The following is a 20,604-nucleotide window of genomic DNA, read 5'->3' as shown; positions in this document are numbered from 1 at the left end:
AACGTTGGCTTTAATCGAAAATCGCCGAAAAAGGCTGGATTTAATGAAAAACCGCGTTTCCTTTAGCATTTAAAGAAACCGGAAGTGCGCCCGATATCTATCGGAAGTTACCCTATCAGCGCCTGCGCAATTTACACTACCAGCTCACTTCGGTGAGATCACACAAAGCCACACGGAGTTAGTTTTTCTCTTTCTATTGCTCTTGTTTTTTTTGTCTTTCTCTTATTTTGTCTTTGCTTGTACTCTTTTTGCTTTGCATTTTGTGAAACACAAAGAAAAACATCTAAAATGTATGCGAATTTGCAAGCTTTTGAGTTGCTTTTATTTTCCGTGCTCAGGCTGACGTAAGTGACCGGAAGTGAAATTTCACCCCCTTAATTTCCGCGCGCTCTTGGTAATGCCATTCAGCGCGCGCACAAGGATTACACAAAGCAACCATGGTGTCGATACAGCGATCATTTTTTCTTTTGGTCAATACCCTCGCTTTCTGTGCTTTTTTTTCCCTCGTAATTGAACACAGTGGCTTTATGGCTTTACTCTTTTATCAAAAAATGCTTGTTAGAAAAAGTAGCGATGCAAAGAACTCAGCAATTCTCAGATTTTTCCTTTTACCGAAAGAACCCAGTTAAATGCAGCGCATGCGTAGTAAGGCAAAAAATTACGATTGAAAAAAAAAATCAATAAATGCAAAAACATAAAAAAATACCACGCCTACCTTGTTTGTGCGGTTGCCCGGGTTGATAAGTTATCAAATAAATAAATAACTAAATAAACAAGAGATAAATAATAAGTTTATTTATCGATATCGAGGAAAACACTTTACGGTCGTGGACTGACAAACCTGTGGCCCTCACCTAAATTACAATAACAAGAAACACGCACGCGCTGATAGGGTAACTTCTAATATATATCGGGCGCACTTCCGGTTTCTTTAAATGCTAAAGGAAACGCGGTTTTTCGTTAAATCGAGCCTTTTTCGATTGAAGTTAACGTTGGAAACATAGCTAAGCATTCCTTTGTCAAAATCATGCTTCAGAAGGTTACGAATTTTTCAATATTTTGAAATTCTCTCAAAATCTGACCTTTTAGAAATAAAACAAAATCTATGTATAGCATGATGAGGATTAAAATGAAAATATTAAATCAATGAAAAAAATCCCGATAAAGCAATTTGCCTGGGAACCTTTGCATTTTTCAGTATTAGTCACATGACCAAGGGCGTGGCCTGATGACGTCATCACTGGTGTTACTGGTCAGGAAAAAGTTAAAACACATGAAATAACTCTGAACTAACTAAAAATAATGAGGTAATATGAGAATAAATTCTCCTTAACAACGGCTCGAAAAGATCAGTTCATGGGCCCTTAAAACGTTTGGTGCTTGCAACATGAGACCCTTATTACTAGATCTTAAGTTATATGGTCAAGTCTGTTGCAATTTAACAAGCTCTTGTATAACAACAGCCGTAAAATATCTTTCGAAATGTAAATAAATCTCATTCATCGTCCTATTTATTATTTTTCTGAAGTGCTTTAGTATTCTACTGGGGCACTAAAACTTATCATGATAAAAACATTTTCATTTTTGACTGATGAACGTTTGTCCTCTGAGCTTTAAGAGTAATGTCAGTAAGGATCAAAGAAATCGCGGACACAGCTCGAAATTCAATTTCACCCATATTTTGTCCATTGGTAGACCTTAGTCCCATGCATATGACGAGGATGTTCGTTAATTAAAATTCTCGCTTTTTTGGGAGAAATCAACTTGAAACGGTTTACGGCATTACGGTACAAAACCTTCAAAATGTCATAATTGGTGGTGTTGCCGGGTCAGCTCATGGCAAGTTTTAAATCTCTTTCACCCTAATTCTATTTGTCTGATGCTTCTGCAATTGAATGACAACAAAACAAACTCATAACCTTTCCTTATTAATAAAATATGAGTTTTTTTTTTTAAATGCACCTACGGCTGCTCTGAAATTGATTCGTTGGCACTTCAATCAAACGTGCCAAAAATGTCCGTGGTCCGCAATGAATCCGACACTAAAATCTCCTGAGACATGTTCAAGGATGACTTCAACTTTCTGTCGTTTTAAAATTTCCTTGGGATCTTTTGTATTTGCACAACAAGACATTCCTGAAACAAGCCAATTTTTAACTGATCCGCCATTTTGAAATCAACTTAAGTATAAACACTTCAAAGATTGCCGCCCACGCTCACATGTTTGCAGTTAAAAGTTTCTAATGTGAAACTCCTCTGTGTTGTTAAGCGAGGCAAATCAACGGAATAAGTTGAATATGCATCAGAGCAAAATGTAGACTTACACCGAAAAGAAACGCGTCTGGAAACGTTTACAAAATCTGCTGTGACTCACCGCTTGACCTCGTCTTGTGATGTACATGTTTAGCCCGTCATGACATCATTTTTTCCTTGTCTGTTTCGCGCTAAAATAAAATTGTGCTTTCCTTTTCTTAAGCGATCTTTGGTGGGTAAGTCGGCCTCATGTTGGTGGTGTTTCCTATCAGAACTGGTAGACAAAACATCATCTGATACATTACAACAATCAAGGACCGTTCAATTTCTATCTGTCCGGAATTAAATAACACGCATCATCGAAGCCGTGACTCCACTCTGTTTTAATGCTAGGAGAAGTAAGTTGTAAAACGACCGCAAATGTTAATTGCGTACAAAAAAATGAACAAAAATGATGTTCTTTCTTAAACATAATGAGATTCTAAAGTTGAATGTTACAGCCTCAAAAATCTGCTTTTTGCTTGAATTACTCCCGTATATGGGCTATATAGGTATGTACGGCCCCAAAGTGTATGCTCAGTTTCTAAGGCGTTTTGGTCAGAAAGGGCATCTATTTTGGCCACTTTAGTAAATAGGGTATGGTTTTTGCATTTTAGTCTTGCATTGTGTATCATATTTTTTCTTTATGAGTAGCTACTTTTTTGTCATTTTCGATAACACCGTCAACAAACAAAGTTCAAAATGCCTTTAACATCGGTCTGAGCTGGGAAACTACAGGTCAGGTTTAAAACACAGTAATGTTTTACGGTTCAGGTTTTAAATAGGGTACCGAATTTTGGTCAGGTCATAAATAGGGTAGGGAAAATCGCAGAGTTTAGTAAAGGTTTTGGGAAGCGGGCCGCACACCCCCACCCACTTGTTCTGGGAATACCCCCTGCCCCCAGGCTCCCCAGGAACACCACATAGTCTTATCAACTTCCAAGCGTTCACAGTCCAGGAAACAAATGGTCATATCCTGAATGTTTGTTGGTGTTTGGAAATAGGCACTCCTCGCTAATTAATTTAAGGTGGCCCTATATAGTTTTTTGGCGCGCGAAGCATGGGTACGAATGGCGCGAGCGCGCGAGTATTTAAAAGAAAAGAAAAAAACAAAAATAAACATGGCGGCGAGACTTTTATCGCGAGTCGCGTTCCACTTACCGCTATCCTTTTAGTCCCGAACAAGTGTTCATAAAAAAAACGCCTAGAAATGTGTTTAAAAATACACTTCTTTCGTCTTCTCCTGACGTGGTTAAACTGAGAAGCCAATTCGCAGCACTTATCGCGCCGACATCAGAGAGAGAAGACGGTCGTGATCGTACACGAAGAAGTCGCAGAGTGGTCATGGTGTACTTTTTACGGTCGGAGGCTTCGCTTTGAGTTCCCTGGACGATGAAACACCGAAAACAGCTGGAGTGTCTGTAGAGGCGCAACTGACACCGGAAACACAACCACCATTGCGTGACGAGAAGGGTCGGTTCTCATGAAAGAAACCACTCCAAGTGGGAACACGGACGACAGGACTCGTGGGATAAAGGAGTGCAGGGCAAAGAGGAAATTAGAGTTTCAAGGAATGGTCGAAGATTGGTCCCCACTGAAGAAAAGAGCTGTATGCATAATAAATGTATGGGGTTATACGAAAATCTTACCTCAAAATCTTGTTTTCGCTATACGTGGCACCAAGCAATTCCCTAAAAGTTTTAAGACAAGTGCTTCATTAAGACTTTCTTTACTCTGAAATAGTTCTCAATTTGAACTTTTGTATTATACCACAGGTAGTTCATAGTAAATTGTCAACATGATTATACCTGAACATTTTGACATTTCATTTTAAAATTCCAACAAATTTTTTGTTACAGTTACAACCTAATAATTACCATTAAAACGTATAAGTTTTGAATTTTTGTCAGAAACAAGCAAAGAAGGAAAATTGCATTCCACATGGAAGTAGAGTTATGGACTTGGATGTTTTGAGAAGTTCATTGAAATGTTGTCAGCACTGTAAAGCAGGTGAGAAGAAACATTTTTCTGCCCAAAGAAAATCAACGCTAAAGAAAAGTCAAAATGAATTCTCAGTTTTATGGCAAGTACACACAGCTTTAAGGCTATAAAATTAACAGGTTTCCAAAAAACAATTATGAGGTTGATTATACATGTATACCTTCAATACATTACAAACGTCTCATATGCAATCATCCATAAAAAGCCTGGGGTTGGTCCTTAAATTTTTGGGCAAGTTCTGAAACCCTTACCCTCATAATTACCCTATAACAAGCGTCACACAATTGTTTGTCTATTGTTAGCAACAAAAATGTTTTTGGTAAATTTGGAACAAACAAGCAGTTGTAAATTTTCCACAGACCACAAATTGCATTCACTGCATTTTGAAATGTTGTTAGTTTTTGCAAAAATTTACTTCTGCTCATTTATTCCAAATTAAAGGAGAAAACACACTGCCAGAATTAAGTATCAGATCTTCCCGAGTATCAATATATTTACTTTATTTTCAGCCAATTTGTCATTGTTGAACGTAACAGCGGAAAAAAATGTGGGTTAGCCTCAGTGTTCTCAGTTACCTGTGCAGTGTGTGGTACAGAGAATGTTGTCAAGACCTCCAGTGAACAAAGGAGCGGTCAAAGAGGTCTACTCAGTCAGGATGTTAATTCAAGAGCTGTTCTTGGGTGTCTACATACAGCAATCGGTGAAACCCACCTAAAAATTTACTGTGTACATTAAATATTCCCTCTATGAATCCATAGGATAGTTTTTAAGTACAATGTAGCTTTGTAAATAGTGTACTTTTTGTATTCGATTGTTGTATATTTGTTTCCATGTAAATATCTATCTTATTTAGAGACATATTGTAGCCCATTAACATTGTTATTTTTAAATGTAACATAAGATATGTAATTTTATCTTTTCAACAATAGACACTTTATTTATTTATTTATTTATTAGTAACATTCAAGAGTAGAGAAAACGAGATTGGGCATGTAGTAGAACAAGTAACAAAGAAAAGTTGCAAAACTGCAATGTTAGAAGAAAGAAATGCTGCCATCAAAAAGGGTGTAAAAGCAGATGACCAAGGCTGCATCAATATCCCCTGCTCATATGACATGGGTTGGCAAAAACGGGGAAAGGGGCATAACTCGTCAACTGGTCATGCTGCAGTCATGGATTTAACTTATGGGAAGGCTATGGATTATACTACGAGAACAAAATCCTGCAGGGTTTCCACAAATGCTAAAAAACTGGAAAACAAGCCAAGAAACACAATTGTCGACTCAATCACACAGCATCATCAAAAGCAATGGAGCCTATGGCAGCAGTCCATTTGCTCACTGAAAACCTAAATTCTAATGTCAAACTATCTGTTTATGTCGGGGATGAGGACTCCACAACAGCTGCACATATTAAAGAGAAGGTCCCTTATCCTGTAGAAAAGTGGACAGACATTGTGCATGCCAAAAGATCCCTTACTACAAGGCTGTATAACCTAAGCCAACATGGGAAATTCATCAACTCTCTCACAGAAAGTTATTGTTGGCCTGTCACTTGTACCTAGGCCCTCCCTGAGGGAAACTACATCCGGGCTCCCCAGATTATGTTGTTGTTGTAACACGAAGTCGTCGTGGTCAAGCTCAGGAATAAAGACTGTGTTCATTGAGCTCTCGATATTGTTTGTGTCGTCTGTACCGCTCGACATTATCAACTATTTAGTCAAATGTTTTACTTATAGCGTGTCTCAAAATAAGGGGAATCCAACAGCCCTTCAAAAACCCTTAAAAAGCATTCTACCACATTCGTTTGGAGACCACAAAAATTGCAATGAATCATGGTGTGGTGCCAAGAAAGACCCTATTAACTAATTAAACACTCTGACTTACCCTATGGCAAAGATCTCTATGGCGATGACTTAAGGAAAGCTCTGGGGAGAAGTTTTGATGAATATTGTACTGACATAGTAGTTGCAAAGTTAGCACCTGGGTCAAATTCGCAGCGAAATGAGGCCCTAAACAGTGTTATAGGCTCAAAAAATCCCAAAATTAGATACTACGGTGGAAGTTAAAGTAATGACTTCCGAGTGGCCTGTGGTATCTCGCAAGTACACCTTGGATATCAGTACATTACCCAAACACTTGAGAGCCTCAACATTGAACCTGGTATACACTGTATCAGCTACATTGAAAGGATGGATCACAAGGCTACCCAAGACAAACTAGGAAAAAACAGCATTAATTTCAAATGCCGAAGAGCTCAACTACATAAGCATAAGTTAAATCTTGATGGTTAAAAACAAGCTAAGGAAGGAAACACGTACCAAAGTGGAATAGGACTTAACCTGGATCCAAACAATTCTACCAAACTGATCCAAGAATTCGACATCATCGATTTGAAAATTTCAAACGAGGAGCTGAAAAACTTTGAAACATGCATTCCTGAATTAACGATCAGACCAGTGGCGGAGAAATTTCCCTATGACAGAAACATTGTTTACAATTTCATCATTTACGATATTGAAACAAACACGTCTGGAAAAACCGCAGAAATATGCCCACTTTCAGCAGTTGATCAGTCAGGTTTGCACTGTTTCAACGACTATATATTGCCTTTGAGGGATGTAGATATTCATGCTACAACGGTAAATGGTTTAAGTGTCCGAACAGTCAGAGGCGTCAGGACCCTGTTTAAAGACAATCAACCAGTCGAAACTGTGTCAGTTGGAAAGTCACTCGAAAATTTTCTAATCTACTTAGAGAAAACTGTCAGGCGTGCGGAAAGCGATCATAATATTTATACTGTTTTAATCGAGCACAACTCTCAAGTTTTCGATAATCCAACTCTTCTTCGTCAAGGTGGACATCAACTTTGTGAAAAACTTTCCTGTCTTAACGTTTTCTTTTCTGACACTCTCCCTGTGATGAAGAACTTGGTCAAACGTAAACATCCCTCTCTGGTCTTACCGGATGGTTCCACAGTTAATTAAATTAAATCAACATTCCATTTATCAGACACTTTTCCGTGAACCTTTCCCCGCACACGATGCAATGGAGGATGTTAGAGCTTTAAGAACAATAGTCTTTGACTCCCGTTTGAACATATCAGAGGACATGTTGACAGAGAACATGTCAACAATATAGTACGCAGTAAACGACACGAAATACCTTGATCGTCGCTACGAACTCCTGCAGACGTTCCGAGGAACTCTTTATCATCCAACAAACGCGGAATTCCCCATCAAGCAACAGATTGCTGAAAAAATAGCCGGAAGTGGCATTTCATATCGAGATCTTAAGAATGTTTTCGAGAGGTTCGAAGCAAAAGGGCTTGTTGGCGTATCGTCTCTGCCTCCATCTTCAGCAACTAGCAACAGGGGCACCCAACGACCGTTTTCTCTCGAATGCTGTTAGACGCTGTTTTAGGCTATCTGGAGTACTTTTAAAGCTCTGTAGGTTAATTTTAGGTTGCACTAAAAAAATTTTATCTGTTCGGATATTCTAGGGGAAATTGAGTATCCTCGAATTTATTAGGGCTTTTTTGTCCATTTCCCGAAAACCTTAGGTCTTATCGCCTTTCCGAAAATGATAGCTGGCCTTTTTTCGGTACCCAAAACGACATTTTCAACAGTCCGAAAACAACAGACATTAAATTTCTCATATCACGAAAGTTCGAGGTGCCAATTCTCTCAAGAAAATCAGAGGGGATTAAAGGCCTTCCGAACAGATAATTTACCGAAACGATCCGTTGAGTGCCCCTGTAGCAAGGCCCCACGAGTTACAAAAACAACCCGTATTCTAGCCAAGATCGTTGAGCACTTTAAAGCAGTGGAGGAAACCACAAGTTAAAAGGCATTTCCATAAGTATTTCAACACTTAGGTATACTTTTCGCTGTACTGGGGAAAAATTGGCTTCTACTTCTCGACTAATTTTCAAGTAGCACGTGCGAAGAAAGTTAAACGTGAGCATGCGCAGTACCATAACTTGAAGAATTTCTATTTTGATGACGTCACAAAAAACAAGGGTTTTGGAGAGATCTAAAACGCATATTAAGCGCGTTCCGGACGGTGAATTTTTTTGAAAATTGGCACGTGGATAGGATTTCTCTTTTTCTCACTGTTAAGAAAAAAATCATCAAATTTTATACATACATTAATGTAATACGCGTCAAAAACGAAAATTGCGAATTCCTCCGAAAATTATGTACAGATTTTCTTGTAGCTTTGTCAGTTGAAACTCCTTGTATGTTTACTCTGTTTCCCCCAAAACAAAGAAGATTCACCGTGTAGAAACCTAGAAACACCGTCTAGAAGTCAGGTAGGTTAAAAAAACAAGCCAAGCATTTCTATCAGTAGTTGCCATAGCAACAACATTTAAGTTCTGAAAGTGTCTTCCATACGTGGTCTAAGGCTGTAGGTTTTTATTATTGACCTTCTACCGGGTGCTATGTTGTAAACATTTGCCAAGGGAGAAGTTATTTATGCATATGTAATATCCAAAGTTTTGTGAAATACTATATAGAGCCACCTTAACAGTCAAAAACGTTCATAGTGCATAGCTGTAAGGAAAAATCAGTGTTCACTCGCACAGGAACACTGTAGAGCCTGTGAGTGGGTGTAGGTGGAGTCAATCCAGAGGAAGAAGCTGCACCACAAGCGACTGATTCGAATTTTCAATTTACTCCGCCCGAAAACTCGCGGAAATGAAAAAAAAGTAAAACATGAGCCTTTTAATGCTGTCAGCGCGTTCGACATCACGTTTATTTCTAGGCTAACGTCTCTTTGCGATCCATTTTTTACCTTTCCTTTTGTGCTGACACTTTTCAATTCTCGCGTATGAATTGTTAAACACATTGCTGAGTGCTTCTCAACAGGCAAACGCAAACGGAGACTAGAGTTTCCGCTCTTGCTGATCAAATCACTGACTGCCAAGAGCTCATATCGACACTTACCCGTGAAGTGGACTTATATGAGAACGCATTTGAGCAAGAAAGGAAGGATAAAGAAATGGTGTTAATGCGAGAGAGAAAAGAAGGGAGAGCGCTTAATCTACCGACTTACTCGCAAGCGGAGCCGCCAAACTTTCCTGAAAATGTTAATGATCAAACGAGGCTTGCGTTACCTGTGCCAGCCCCTCATTTGCAAGTAGTCTACCCAATAGTAGACTCTGTATTACAGCAAGAAGACTCTAAGCGAAAGCGGGAACTTCATCGCAGAGGGGTACTCACAAGAGATACCCGTGAGAATCCTGATACGATGGCTTTTTTCTGCGAGAGCTGATTTAGCGTTCATACGTGTGTGAGATATTTTGCATTTTAATATTACCAGTCTGTCAACAATTATGCTTAAGACTTCCCCGATCTTAGCATAGTTTCGTCATGTCATATAGCCGACCCGCAGAGGAAATTGGAAAGCAGAAGAGTAATATTAAATAGGGTAATTACGCAATAATAAGAGAATGAGAATGTTCGCAAAGGAAATTGAAAGGTTATATATTTACGCTTCACAGAGTCACGAAAACGGATCAGACAAAAATACTGTTACTAGAGTAGTAATCTAGTATACGAGTACTTTCAGATAAACGTTGCAGACATAAATAAATTAATAAAACTTGGATATATCCCGCTTTTTTAAATATAAATAAGGGTTAGATCAGCGAAATGCCACCTACTATAGTAATACTGGTCTTTGGAGAAGCTTGCCGATAATCTGCCGAAGGATACATTATATTTACACAGGTTGTTTCACACGCTGCGATCAATCAATCAATCAATCAATCAATCAATCAATCAATCAATCTTTTTTTGTACTCAGTCTTGCTAAAAAATTACACTGTTCAGTGAAAATATGAAAGGTACAAATTAGAGTACTAACTGCCTGGAATAATCATAGGGGCTAGCAGAGTCAGGCAGCCCCAGTTAACATCAGCATTAAAGAGAAATAAAATACAGGTCAGCAAGAAAACTGAAGCAGAAATGCAAACACAAGAAGAAAAAAAGAAGAGGAAAAACGCTATTTCTACGCTATGAAGGAAGTCTAAAATAGTTAAATCTATATATGAATACAAAAGATTAATATGAAAAGAGCACACACTATTGTTTGTTTGATCAGTGTTTGTCGTGGAGAGCAGTTTTCGCAGTTGTATATTCTGAAACTGAATTAAAACCAACAACTGAACTGCGCAGAAAGGAGATTTGCAACCGAAACCGAAGATATCAACAAAACGTAACTTCATGCTACAGTAGCCACTAAATATCTTGTATAAACAAATTGACAGTTCTCATGTAAACAAGCAGAAAACTGCTTAAGTTTTACCTCCAATTTAATTAATTTTCTAGATAAGACAGAAACCAAGTCTCATCATAATTTAGCTAATCATCATGATTTTAATTTCTGATGCACTTTTCGACATGCGATCAATTATTTCTTGATGGTCAGCTTAGTTGTAATTATAGCAAATCTCGAAAATAAGCAAAATTCAAACAAGGGTTACCGCAAAACTTAGAAGTGTCCCAAAAAAATTGCAAGTTTATCTGTGAAGGTCTATCTATAAACTATATCTGCAATATAGCTATTGGGTTTTTCTTCGCTTACCGACAAGCGTTTTTTGACAGTTGTTTTAGGGTACCACAGAGCTATTACAAAACAGCCGCAAGGTGTCTTCGAGAAGAAAATTCATAAAACATTTATAACAAGAGAACATCTGCTTTTCATGTCGTCAATGAATTGCTTAAGGCATTAGCTATTATGTTATTGCAAAGGAAAATTCAAAGTTAACTTTCGACCTACGCTGACAAGCCATGAACATGACAGAATTTCGATAATTTCAACGGTTTTTATTTAGCTACTCTCAAAAAAAGGAATCTTAGAAAAAACTAACCTTGTTTTGTTTACTTTCGCACAAGGGTCTATCAATACAGAAAGTATGAACGAAATCGATTCTTTGGCTGTGTCCGCGATGATCATATCCGATATCTACTGACACTGACTCTTAAAACCAAGTAAACAACTTAACCTTGAGTGTCCAAAATTAATTAATTTCTGTTTGCTAAAACGCTGTCTTTGTTGCACAGTTTGAAACCAGTCAGCTGTTTTTCGATTCTACTGATCTGAGCCTAAAATAAAACAATTGCCAAATGTTCCTATGGAAGAAAATAAAGAATGTATATATTTGTTTCCCTAAATCGAGTTATGTACACCTTAAAACCCCTGCAAATTGATGCGAACTAATTAAACGAGAACAATTAAAACAAACACTACGGTCGACTTATGAATAAAACCGCCCAAAAGGTGCTTGAAGTTGTTTGTTTTATTTTGTTTGTATGAATTGGCTCAATTTGCAACAGCAAACATGTTACTTGTCATACCCAACCACGCCAAATGCAGTTTTTAATGTGCGAACTGAGTATCAGAAGATAGCCGGTTTTCAAGCAATGGCCGCGAACGAGTGAGAGTCAGAAAACACGCAACAACGATCCCGAAGTCACTGTTGGAAAAGAGAAACTTTATTGCCCAAAATTCAACGTGAAACGGTTTGAAAGGTCAAAGCAAGCAATGGCCTTCAATTCTTCGCGGTTACCAGACAGTTGGCGTTCCTTTTTAATCATTTTTAACGCTAGTGAAAGCACCTCACTTTAGGTGCTTGACGTTGTTTGTTTTATTTTGTTTGTATGAATTGGCTCAATTTGCAACAGCAAACATGTTACTTGTCATACCCAACCACGCCAAATGCAGTCTTTAATGTGCGAACTGAGTATCAGAAGATAGCCCGTTTTCAAGCAATGGCCGCGAATGAGTGAGTCAGAAAATACGTAACAACGATCCCGAAGTCACTGTTGGAAAAGAGAAACTTTATTGCCCAACATTCGCCGTGAAACGGTTTGAGAGGTCAAAGCAAGCAATGGCCTTCAATTCTTCACGGTTACCAGACAGTTGGTGTTCCTTTTTAGGCATTTTTAACGCCAGTGAAAGCACCTCAGTTTACTATCGGGTAACCCTTACAACCTGTATTATCTCCTCACTTCTGGCACCGATGATAGTGGTAGCAAATGCTTTCATTTTGGCAGCAATTTGGAAGAACCCATCTCTCAGGACTCCATCTTATGTTCTTCTTGCTGGTTTGGCCTTCACTGACTTTTGCACTGGGTTACTAACTCAACCATTTTTTGCTGTGTACCAATGGGCGGATGTAACAGGAAACATTAAGATGTTCTGCTTTGCTGCTGTTATCCTACAATTCGTGGGAAATTGTCTTTCCTCCCTTACAGTCATCGTCATCACAATAATGGCTGTAGAAAGATGGTTGCATATGAGCCGAAGATCTCTTCTTACAGTGCGTCGAGTCGTTATTATTTATATCATGTCTGCAGTTTTGCTTATTGTGTTGAATGCTTGGCACATGTACAACTGGTATTATACAAAAGAGTATTTCAGTGCACTTATTGTTATGTTATTGTTGGGGGCAGCACTTTGTTTTTTTATCACTGGCTTCTCTTATTTCAAAGTTTTTCGAATCATACGTCACCATCAAAGTCAAATACATGCAAATCAAAACGCCATCGACATCAACAAATACAAAAAGTCTGTTTTCACAATTTTTTATCTTCTTGCAATACTTTTACTGAGTTACGTTCCCTACGTGTGCAATCTTGCAGTAATTAATATTATGGGTTATTTAAACCCTAAATTAGCGAGGGTCTCCATGAATACCTGCGCGGTAATTGTTTTTTCTTCCTCGCTTGTGAATCCCTTGCTTTACTATTGGAGGATGAAGGAAATCAGAGATAGGGTAAGAGGAATCATTAGAAACCTCTGTTGTGAAGAAACCGAAGAGGAATCATAATGATATTAATAGTAGAGCGATTTTCAATTGAGTGTCGAAAGTAATTAGATAATTACTTTAGTTTTCGTTTTACCGCGGTTTGAGATTGGCTGAGTAGTCTAATTGGTAAGTAATTGGCTTGGTTTTGGTTTTACGACACTCAATTGGAAACCGCTCCATAACTCTTGCGTGATGCTTACATACAGAAGCTGAAGTGAGTTGAGCATTTTTGTTGTCAAAAATATCAGTACGCGAGTCATACAATCATGGGAATTAGTAACTGATCATTACGCGAAAAAACAACTATTAGAAACCTTGGAATAAACTTGTAATCTAATCACACAATCAAGATATAAAATAAATAAAATTAATTAATTAATTAAACAATTAAATAATTCGTATAGCTGCAATATTAGGACTTTCCTTTTGATATTTGGTGAAAAGTATTCCTATATGACTGGTATTAAATCTATCATTCTGGTTTTGGACTGAATCATTTATAGCTGAGAAATTCGCAGTTATGTGAACGTGCCCGTACATACTCTGTTATAGCGTTCCCGTACATGCTCTGTAATTTAACAAATATTCTTTCTAGCTTGAGTATCAGAGCTATAAATCTGAAATTTAGCTCTCATGATCCCTGCATAATTGAATTAAAAACTCTTCATTTTGTTTTGGGATTCAATTATTCATAGCTGAGTAATTCGCAATGATGTGAATGTTGTGAGAGTCTAAATAATTGCATCATGTTTTCGTGCCACACTAAGATAGCTCCGTTGGTACGACGCAGGATTGCAGTAATTTTTTACCGTCCCGGTACAAAGGACTTTCCCTTTTTTCTTTTTTCTAACTTTTATTTCTTCTGAGGATGAACAGCGGTTGGATATATCGTTTCTAAAACTCTGCCGTAGTTTTTTTGCAATTCCCTCAGCGCTAGGACGCTATGTCAAGAATAATCGTTTGGAAACTTATACCTGACAAAATCTGAGAACTAACGTGGATGGGTACTCATTACACCATCAAATGGTGCATCATTAAACCAGTGATCCCATACAAGGAAATCCCTCTCGCTTAAATTTGTGTTTGTCTAGCGCAGTATCCTAATTGCTGAAAAGTCTGATTTTCTTATCAGGAAATCAAAGTATAACTATTTAGAAAAGAGAAACTTATTCTATGCAGCCAGTCGGAAGGGGAATCGCTCCAGCCGCCCAGTTTTATGAATTTATGAAACCTGCCGACCATCCTCTAAACTACACGGTCTGATGATGGCCTCATGTGTGATCGTTCTATCTTAGAAGTTTGTTTGTAAAAGTGATATGAATGCAATCTTAGTTCTGCTAGGGAAGGATATCTGCGATAAGCCCGATGTTTGTCAAATTAAAATAGTCAGCCAAATTTTGACATGTTCACGTGATGCTGTTTAATTAAAATCTCGGTGGAAATCTGGTCTGCTGAATAATTATAAGTGTATTATCAAGAAAGGATGTTACGAATAAATAAAGAAATCCAGTCAGGGACTACTTAACAATCAGAACGTTTCTTTAGGTACGGAAAAAGAGAAAGCAAGTCAGAAGATAGTGATTCGATTTATATTTACTGATAAGAATTTTGTACTTAAGCAAAACAAAGCAATTGAGCCTAGTTCAGTATTGGAGTCAAAAGGTTCAATACTTTAAAGACTGACTTTCATTACATTTTCTAATCTTGTGGACTGAATAACGCCTCCTTAAGTAAAGTGAGGATACATGCAACAAAGGTGTTTTTAAGTTATATTCCCTTTCCCCAATCCAAGAGGAAAAAAGAAATCAATAAAAACAAAACATAAAAAATACCGCGATTACCTTGTTTCTGCGGTTGCCAGGGTTGATAAGTAAACAAACAAACAAATAAATAAATAAATAGATAAATAAATAAATAAATAGATAAATAAATAAATAGGTAAAAAAATAAATAAGAGATATGTCGTGTCTTTTGTATGCGTGTCGAGTTAAAATGTTTAAAGAACGCCTGCTAGCACGTGAATTCGAATAATTGACAAGTCAAGTGAACATCAGTCGAATAGAATATCAATAGAATTTGACTGATGTAACAACTTTCGCGTGCACGTGACATTTTTCTTTTGAATAAGTACTTTCAACTTTACTGTTCTGAGAGGTAGTATGCATGTTAGTTCGCGAAGAAAGTTTCGTAAGGAAGTTCAGAGAATTTCGAAGCGAACGTAGATTGAGACGTGATGCGTAGAAACGCACATTAAGGCTTAGAAAATTGTACGACGCCGTGAAACTCTGAGGCAAAGGTCAAAATTAAAACGTAGAGTTTTCAAGATAAATAAATAAGTTTATTTATCGATATCGAGGTAAAACACTTTACAGTCCTGGACTGACAAACCGTTGTGGCCCTCACCTAAATTACAATAACAATAATCGGCCGTACAATAAATAAAATATATACTGATTTATAAAATTAATTACAATAATTTAAAAATTCCTAACTGTGAATAATTACGATAATTGAAAAAGAACCTAACTATATATGCTATATATGCAATAAAGAAATAAATCTGTGGAAGCCCAGTCCTTACTGGCTAACGTATCATGGAGAACAATTATTCTTTTACACTGTAAGATTTCATTTCCTATTAGAAACAACTGAAGGAAAAAAAAACTAAAACAAATTCACTAAGAAAAAATACAATAAAAGTTAACAAAATTTTCGTTTAAGTGAATAACACTCCCCTAAGTGTTTTGTGATGAATATGGTGTCCATTTGAGCCTGGTCTTATCTCTAAAACGAGATCGGTTAGCATACGTACTGATGCAAGCCAAAAGAAAAATACAGAAGCTCGTAAATTTCAGAACTAATTATCACTCGAAAGCCGGTTTCAGGGAAATGGCCTCAAAGAATATATGAGAATAAGTAAATCGACAAAGATTACCAAAGCATTTATGAAATGCAAAAATTGAACCCGTGCGTTTGTATCCTTTGCCGTTAAAGAGTTTCATAATTCAGACGGCTACTTGAGGTACACTGAGTGCGCTAAACACGGGAGAAATTAACTCTGAAAAGCCATACTCCGCTTGTGGGGAAGGAAATTGATGACGATTAAGGGTCGCAGTGTTTACAAGCAGGGAGGGTTACCCTAGCAAGCGGGTGTTGCCTTATAAAGCGGGTTACCCTAGCACTCACACATTTCCTCTTTTTTCCTTCGTCGTGTTTACAAGGCAGCTAGGGTTACCCGGATAGGTAGGTTACCCTATCTGCATGCTGGGGTTACCTTGGCAGGTGGGTTAACTTTTTCCCTTGTAAACACTCCAGGTAGGGTTAACCCGCCTATCCGGGTTAACTTTCTAATTGTTTCCAGACCCTTTGAGTGTAACCGCGCATTAAGTTGTCCCGGGATGTAGGGTAACCCTACCTGTGAAATTTTGCTTGTAAACCTTGTAAACAGGCCCTAACTGGTACCAAAGGATGTATTTTGTTAGTTAGAGACTTCTGCGGACGCCGGTTAAGAAGGTTGTTCTAACAGCAATTTAAAATACCAAGTTCGTTGTAATCGTCCATGAAATCCCGACAATGTACTTGACAATGTAATCAACGTAATCTATTACTTTTTACGATCATTCTTGCTTAAAGACGATTTCTAATTAGTAGGCAGACCCACGCATGGAAATAAAAGTTGCTTAAATAGCATTGTTAAAGGGTACCAATTCTTAACCAAACCAACCGGCCCTCCAGGTTTGGGGGTTGGGCGCTGGGCTAACAACCCAGCCCCAGAAAAAGAAACAGACCTGTTACAGAAACCGCAACAACAAATCCAGAAAACAACTTGGCTCCGGAAGAGTCCTCTCCAGTAGAGGCTATGATGCGGGCTGGTGAAAGCCTTCGGGAAGCCAGTGCGCAGACAACTCTTCTGACAGCCAAAAGCAAGACCAGAATAGGGACCTGGAACATCCGAACCCTATATGAGGCAGGGAAATCTGCACAAGTGAGCAGGGAAATGCATCGCCACAACCTCAAGATGCTAGGGCTGTATGAAACATGCTGGAACGGCACTGGACGAACGCGACTGACGGGTGGTGACACTATCATCTACTCCAGACATGAGGAAGGACACCCACACGTTCATAGAGTAGCCCTGCTTCTGACACCTGAGGCAGAACAGGCACTACTCTCCAGGGAGCCAGCATCACCGAGGCTCCTGACGGCAAGGTTCAACTCCAAGGGGAGGAAAGTCACCGTCATCCAGTGCTATGCACCCACCAACGCAGCAGAGACCGAGGAAAAGGAGGCATTCTACGAACAGCTCCAGGCAGTGATGGATAAGATGCCAAGAAGAGACCTGAAGATCCTAATGGGTGACGTCAACGAAAAAGTGGGGTTAGACAACACCAACAGAGAACTCGTCATGGGAAAACATGGAGTTGGCGTCCAGAACGAGAATGGAGAGCTACTCACTGAGTTCTGCACCTTCAACGACCTGGTCATTGGAGGCACCGTGTTCCAGCACTAGCAGATCCACAAGACGACAAGGACATCACCAGATGGGAGGTCTGTGAACCAAATCGATCACGTCACCATCGTAAGAAAGTGGAGGAGAAGCTTGCTGGACGTCAGAGTCAAACGAGGAGCAGACGCAGCCTCGGACCATCACCTGGTGGTGGCAGACCTGAAAGTCAAGCTGAAGGTCTACAGAGACCGAGTAGACAGGCCATCCTACAAATTCAACGTACACAGCCTAAAAAACAAAACAAAGGCTGAGGTCTACCAATGTGAACTGAGAAACCGGCTCAGCGCACTCGCCCACCAACCAGAAGAATCAGTAGAGGAGACATGGCGTGGCCTGAGGGACACCTGGAAGGCCACATGTAACGAGGTCCTAGGGAAGAAAACTAGACAACACAAAGAGTGGCTGTCAGCCAATACCTGGACCCTCATCAACGAGAGGAAACAGCTGAAGAACGACATCAACCAGACCCAAGACCTGCAACAGAAGCAAGATCTACAGGCCCAGTACTGGGAGTTGAACCGACAGGTCAAGAAAAGCACCAGAGCGGACAAGAGGAGCCTCATACACGATCTCACAGAAGAAGCAGAAACAGCAGCTGGTGAAAGAGACATGAAGAGGCTGTATGAGATCACAAGAACACTGTCAGGGAAGAACAAGGCCCCCTCAAGGCCAGTGAAGGACAAGAACGGCGAGACCATCACAGATGAAGCCAAAGAGAGAGCAAGATGGGCAGAACACTTCCAAGAGATTCTCAACAGACCCCCAAGTCCCACCTGACATCCCACCAGCAGCAAACCAGCTAGAGGTGAGCATCAATCCACCAACCAAGGCCGAGGTCAGCAAAGCCATCAAGTCCTTGAAGTCAGGCAAGGCAGCAGGCCCAGACGGCATTCCACCAGAAGCACTAAAGGCGGACGTCCAGACCTCCACAGAGATGATCCATCCACTCCTGATGAAGATCTGGGAGAACGAGCAGATCCCAGAGGAATGGAAGAAAGAGTACCTGGTGAAACTGCCGAAGAAAGGGGACCTGTCATCATGCAACAACTGGCGGGGAATCATACTGCTCTCCATCCCAAGTAAGATCCTGACAAGAATCACCCTGGAGAGACTCAAGAAGGCCCTGGACGAAACTCTACGAGAGGAGCAGGCAGGTTTTCGCCAAGACAGATCCTGCACAAACCACATCACCACGCTGCGAATTATAATCGAGCAGTCGCTGGAATGGCAGACCCCACTGTAATCAGTTTTCGTCGACTTCCAAAAGGCATTCGACAGTGTGGATCGAGGCGTCATCTGGAGGCTCAAGCAACACTACGGCTTCCCCCCCCCCCCCCCCCCAAGTTCATTTCCATCATACAGCAACTGTACGACAACTCCAGCTGCCAAGTCATACACGATGGGAAGTTGACGGACACATTCCAGGTACAGACCGGTGTTCGTCAAGGCTGCTTACTGTCGCCGACCATCTTCCTTTTGGTAGCCGACTGGATTATGAAGCAGGCAACATCAGACAAAAAGACTGGCATCCAGTGGACTTTCACCAAACAGCTGGAGGACCTGGACTTCGCTGACGACATTAGCCTCCTCTCACACAGACACCAGGACGCACAGGAGAAGCTGTCCCGCCTCGCCGAAGAAGCTGAGAAGACGGGCCTCAATATCAACACCAAGAAGACGGAGGTGATGCCAATGAACAACAAGAAACAAGACCCCATCACACTCCACGACGAGGACCTGAACGAGGTGAAGTTTGTCTACCTGGGCAGCGTCGTCAACAAAGATGGAGGAACAGACGAAGACATCAAGAGCCGGATCAACAAGGCCAGACATGCATTCAACACCCTCCGCCCCATTTGGAACTCTTCAGCCCTCTCCCTCCACAACAAGATCAGAATCTTCAACACCATCGTCAAGTCTGTCCTACTGTATGGCTCCGAAACATGGAGAACTACCAAGTCAAACACCCACAAGCTGCAGACCTTTATCAATAGATGCCTCAGAAACATCATCAACATCAGATGGCCAGACGTCATTTCCAAAGCCGACCTCTGGGACAAGACTGGTCAAAGCCCCATTGAGGTGGAGATCAGAAAAAGGAAATGGGGGTGGACCGGCCACACACTCAGGAAGTCCCCCTCAAACGTCACCAAGCAAGCCCTTGACTGGAATCCACAAGGAAAGCGAAAAGTAGGAAGACCGAAACAGACTTGGCGCAGGAGCACTGACGCAGAGGTGAAGGCCATCGGAACGACATGGGCATAGCTGAGGAGGACCTCACGGAACCGAGTGCGTTGGAGGGGTGTTGTTGCGGCCCTATGTTCCTCAGGGAATCAAAAGGCTTAAGCAAGCAAGCAAGCAAGCAATTCTTAACTAAAAGAAAGGAACGTACGTGGAAAAAGCACGAAACAGATAAAACAATTGTATTTTAAACCCATTGCTGGAAGATATTTTGGATTAACGCATTTTCACAACAGCAGTAAAATACAAAAGCAAACAATTGTCAAATACTTGTGAAATATTCGCGGCTAGTCTGACGCGGCGTTTCGTCTCGGCCAAGAGACTCTTCCGAGACCTTTAGCAGTTCATTATCCTTCTTGCATACTCATTAGCATTTAGTTATGGGAAAGTCACCCCAGACTGCGCCCCGCAATCGCCGTGGAATTCGCTGGCTAACCCAAACAATCATACCAAAAATAAGCCCCCAGCCTTACCCATCCTCAACCAAACTAATTCTCAACCCTCACTAGTATTTCAACAAGATTGTCCTAAATGCTATAGAGAAAACCATGCCAAATTATTTCAAACCTTGAACGCATTTCCAAAATTTATTCCACAAAAGCAAAATGAACAAGACAAGGCCAAACGAGCCTGAGAAAACTATGAAAAACTATGCAAGCTAACGAAACTTCTTGTAAACATTCGCTAAAATCTACCTCTATCGAAAACAAGAAAACCAAGTCTCAGAATGCTTTGGGAAAACCACA

At 40.0% G+C, this 20,604-nt stretch overlaps 2 protein-coding genes and 1 pseudogene across 2 annotated transcripts; all 3 read left to right on the top strand.

Annotated features, from left to right (window-relative positions):
- The first annotated feature begins 5,238 nt into the window (after positions 1-5,238).
- On the top strand, positions 5,239-5,794 carry LOC149116978 (uncharacterized; annotated as a pseudogene).
- A 6,173-nt stretch (positions 5,795-11,967) lies between these two features.
- Positions 11,968-14,900, top strand: LOC149116977 (adenosine receptor A3-like). Its single transcript, XM_089282687.1, has one exon. It carries the CDS (start codon positions 12,190-12,192, stop codon positions 13,129-13,131), a length of 942 nt encoding a protein of 313 aa, XP_089138813.1. The 5' UTR covers positions 11,968-12,189; the 3' UTR covers positions 13,132-14,900.
- A 1,652-nt stretch (positions 14,901-16,552) lies between these two features.
- On the top strand, positions 16,553-17,943 carry LOC110058017 (protein CFDP2-like). The gene has a single exon (XM_020764610.2). The coding sequence runs from the start codon at positions 16,970-16,972 to the stop codon at positions 17,618-17,620; it is 651 nt and encodes a 216-aa protein (XP_020620269.2). The 5' UTR covers positions 16,553-16,969; the 3' UTR covers positions 17,621-17,943.
- Positions 17,944-20,604: the final 2,661 nt, after the last annotated feature.

This window comes from Orbicella faveolata, unplaced genomic scaffold, assembly GCF_042242905.1.
Source record: "Orbicella faveolata isolate gen_17 unplaced genomic scaffold, um_ofav_v1 contig_12, whole genome shotgun sequence".
In the NCBI taxonomy this organism is placed as follows: domain Eukaryota; kingdom Metazoa; phylum Cnidaria; class Anthozoa; order Scleractinia; family Merulinidae; genus Orbicella; species Orbicella faveolata.
Note: the sequence above shows the minus strand (reverse complement) of the source record. Positions and strands in the feature narration are given on the sequence as shown.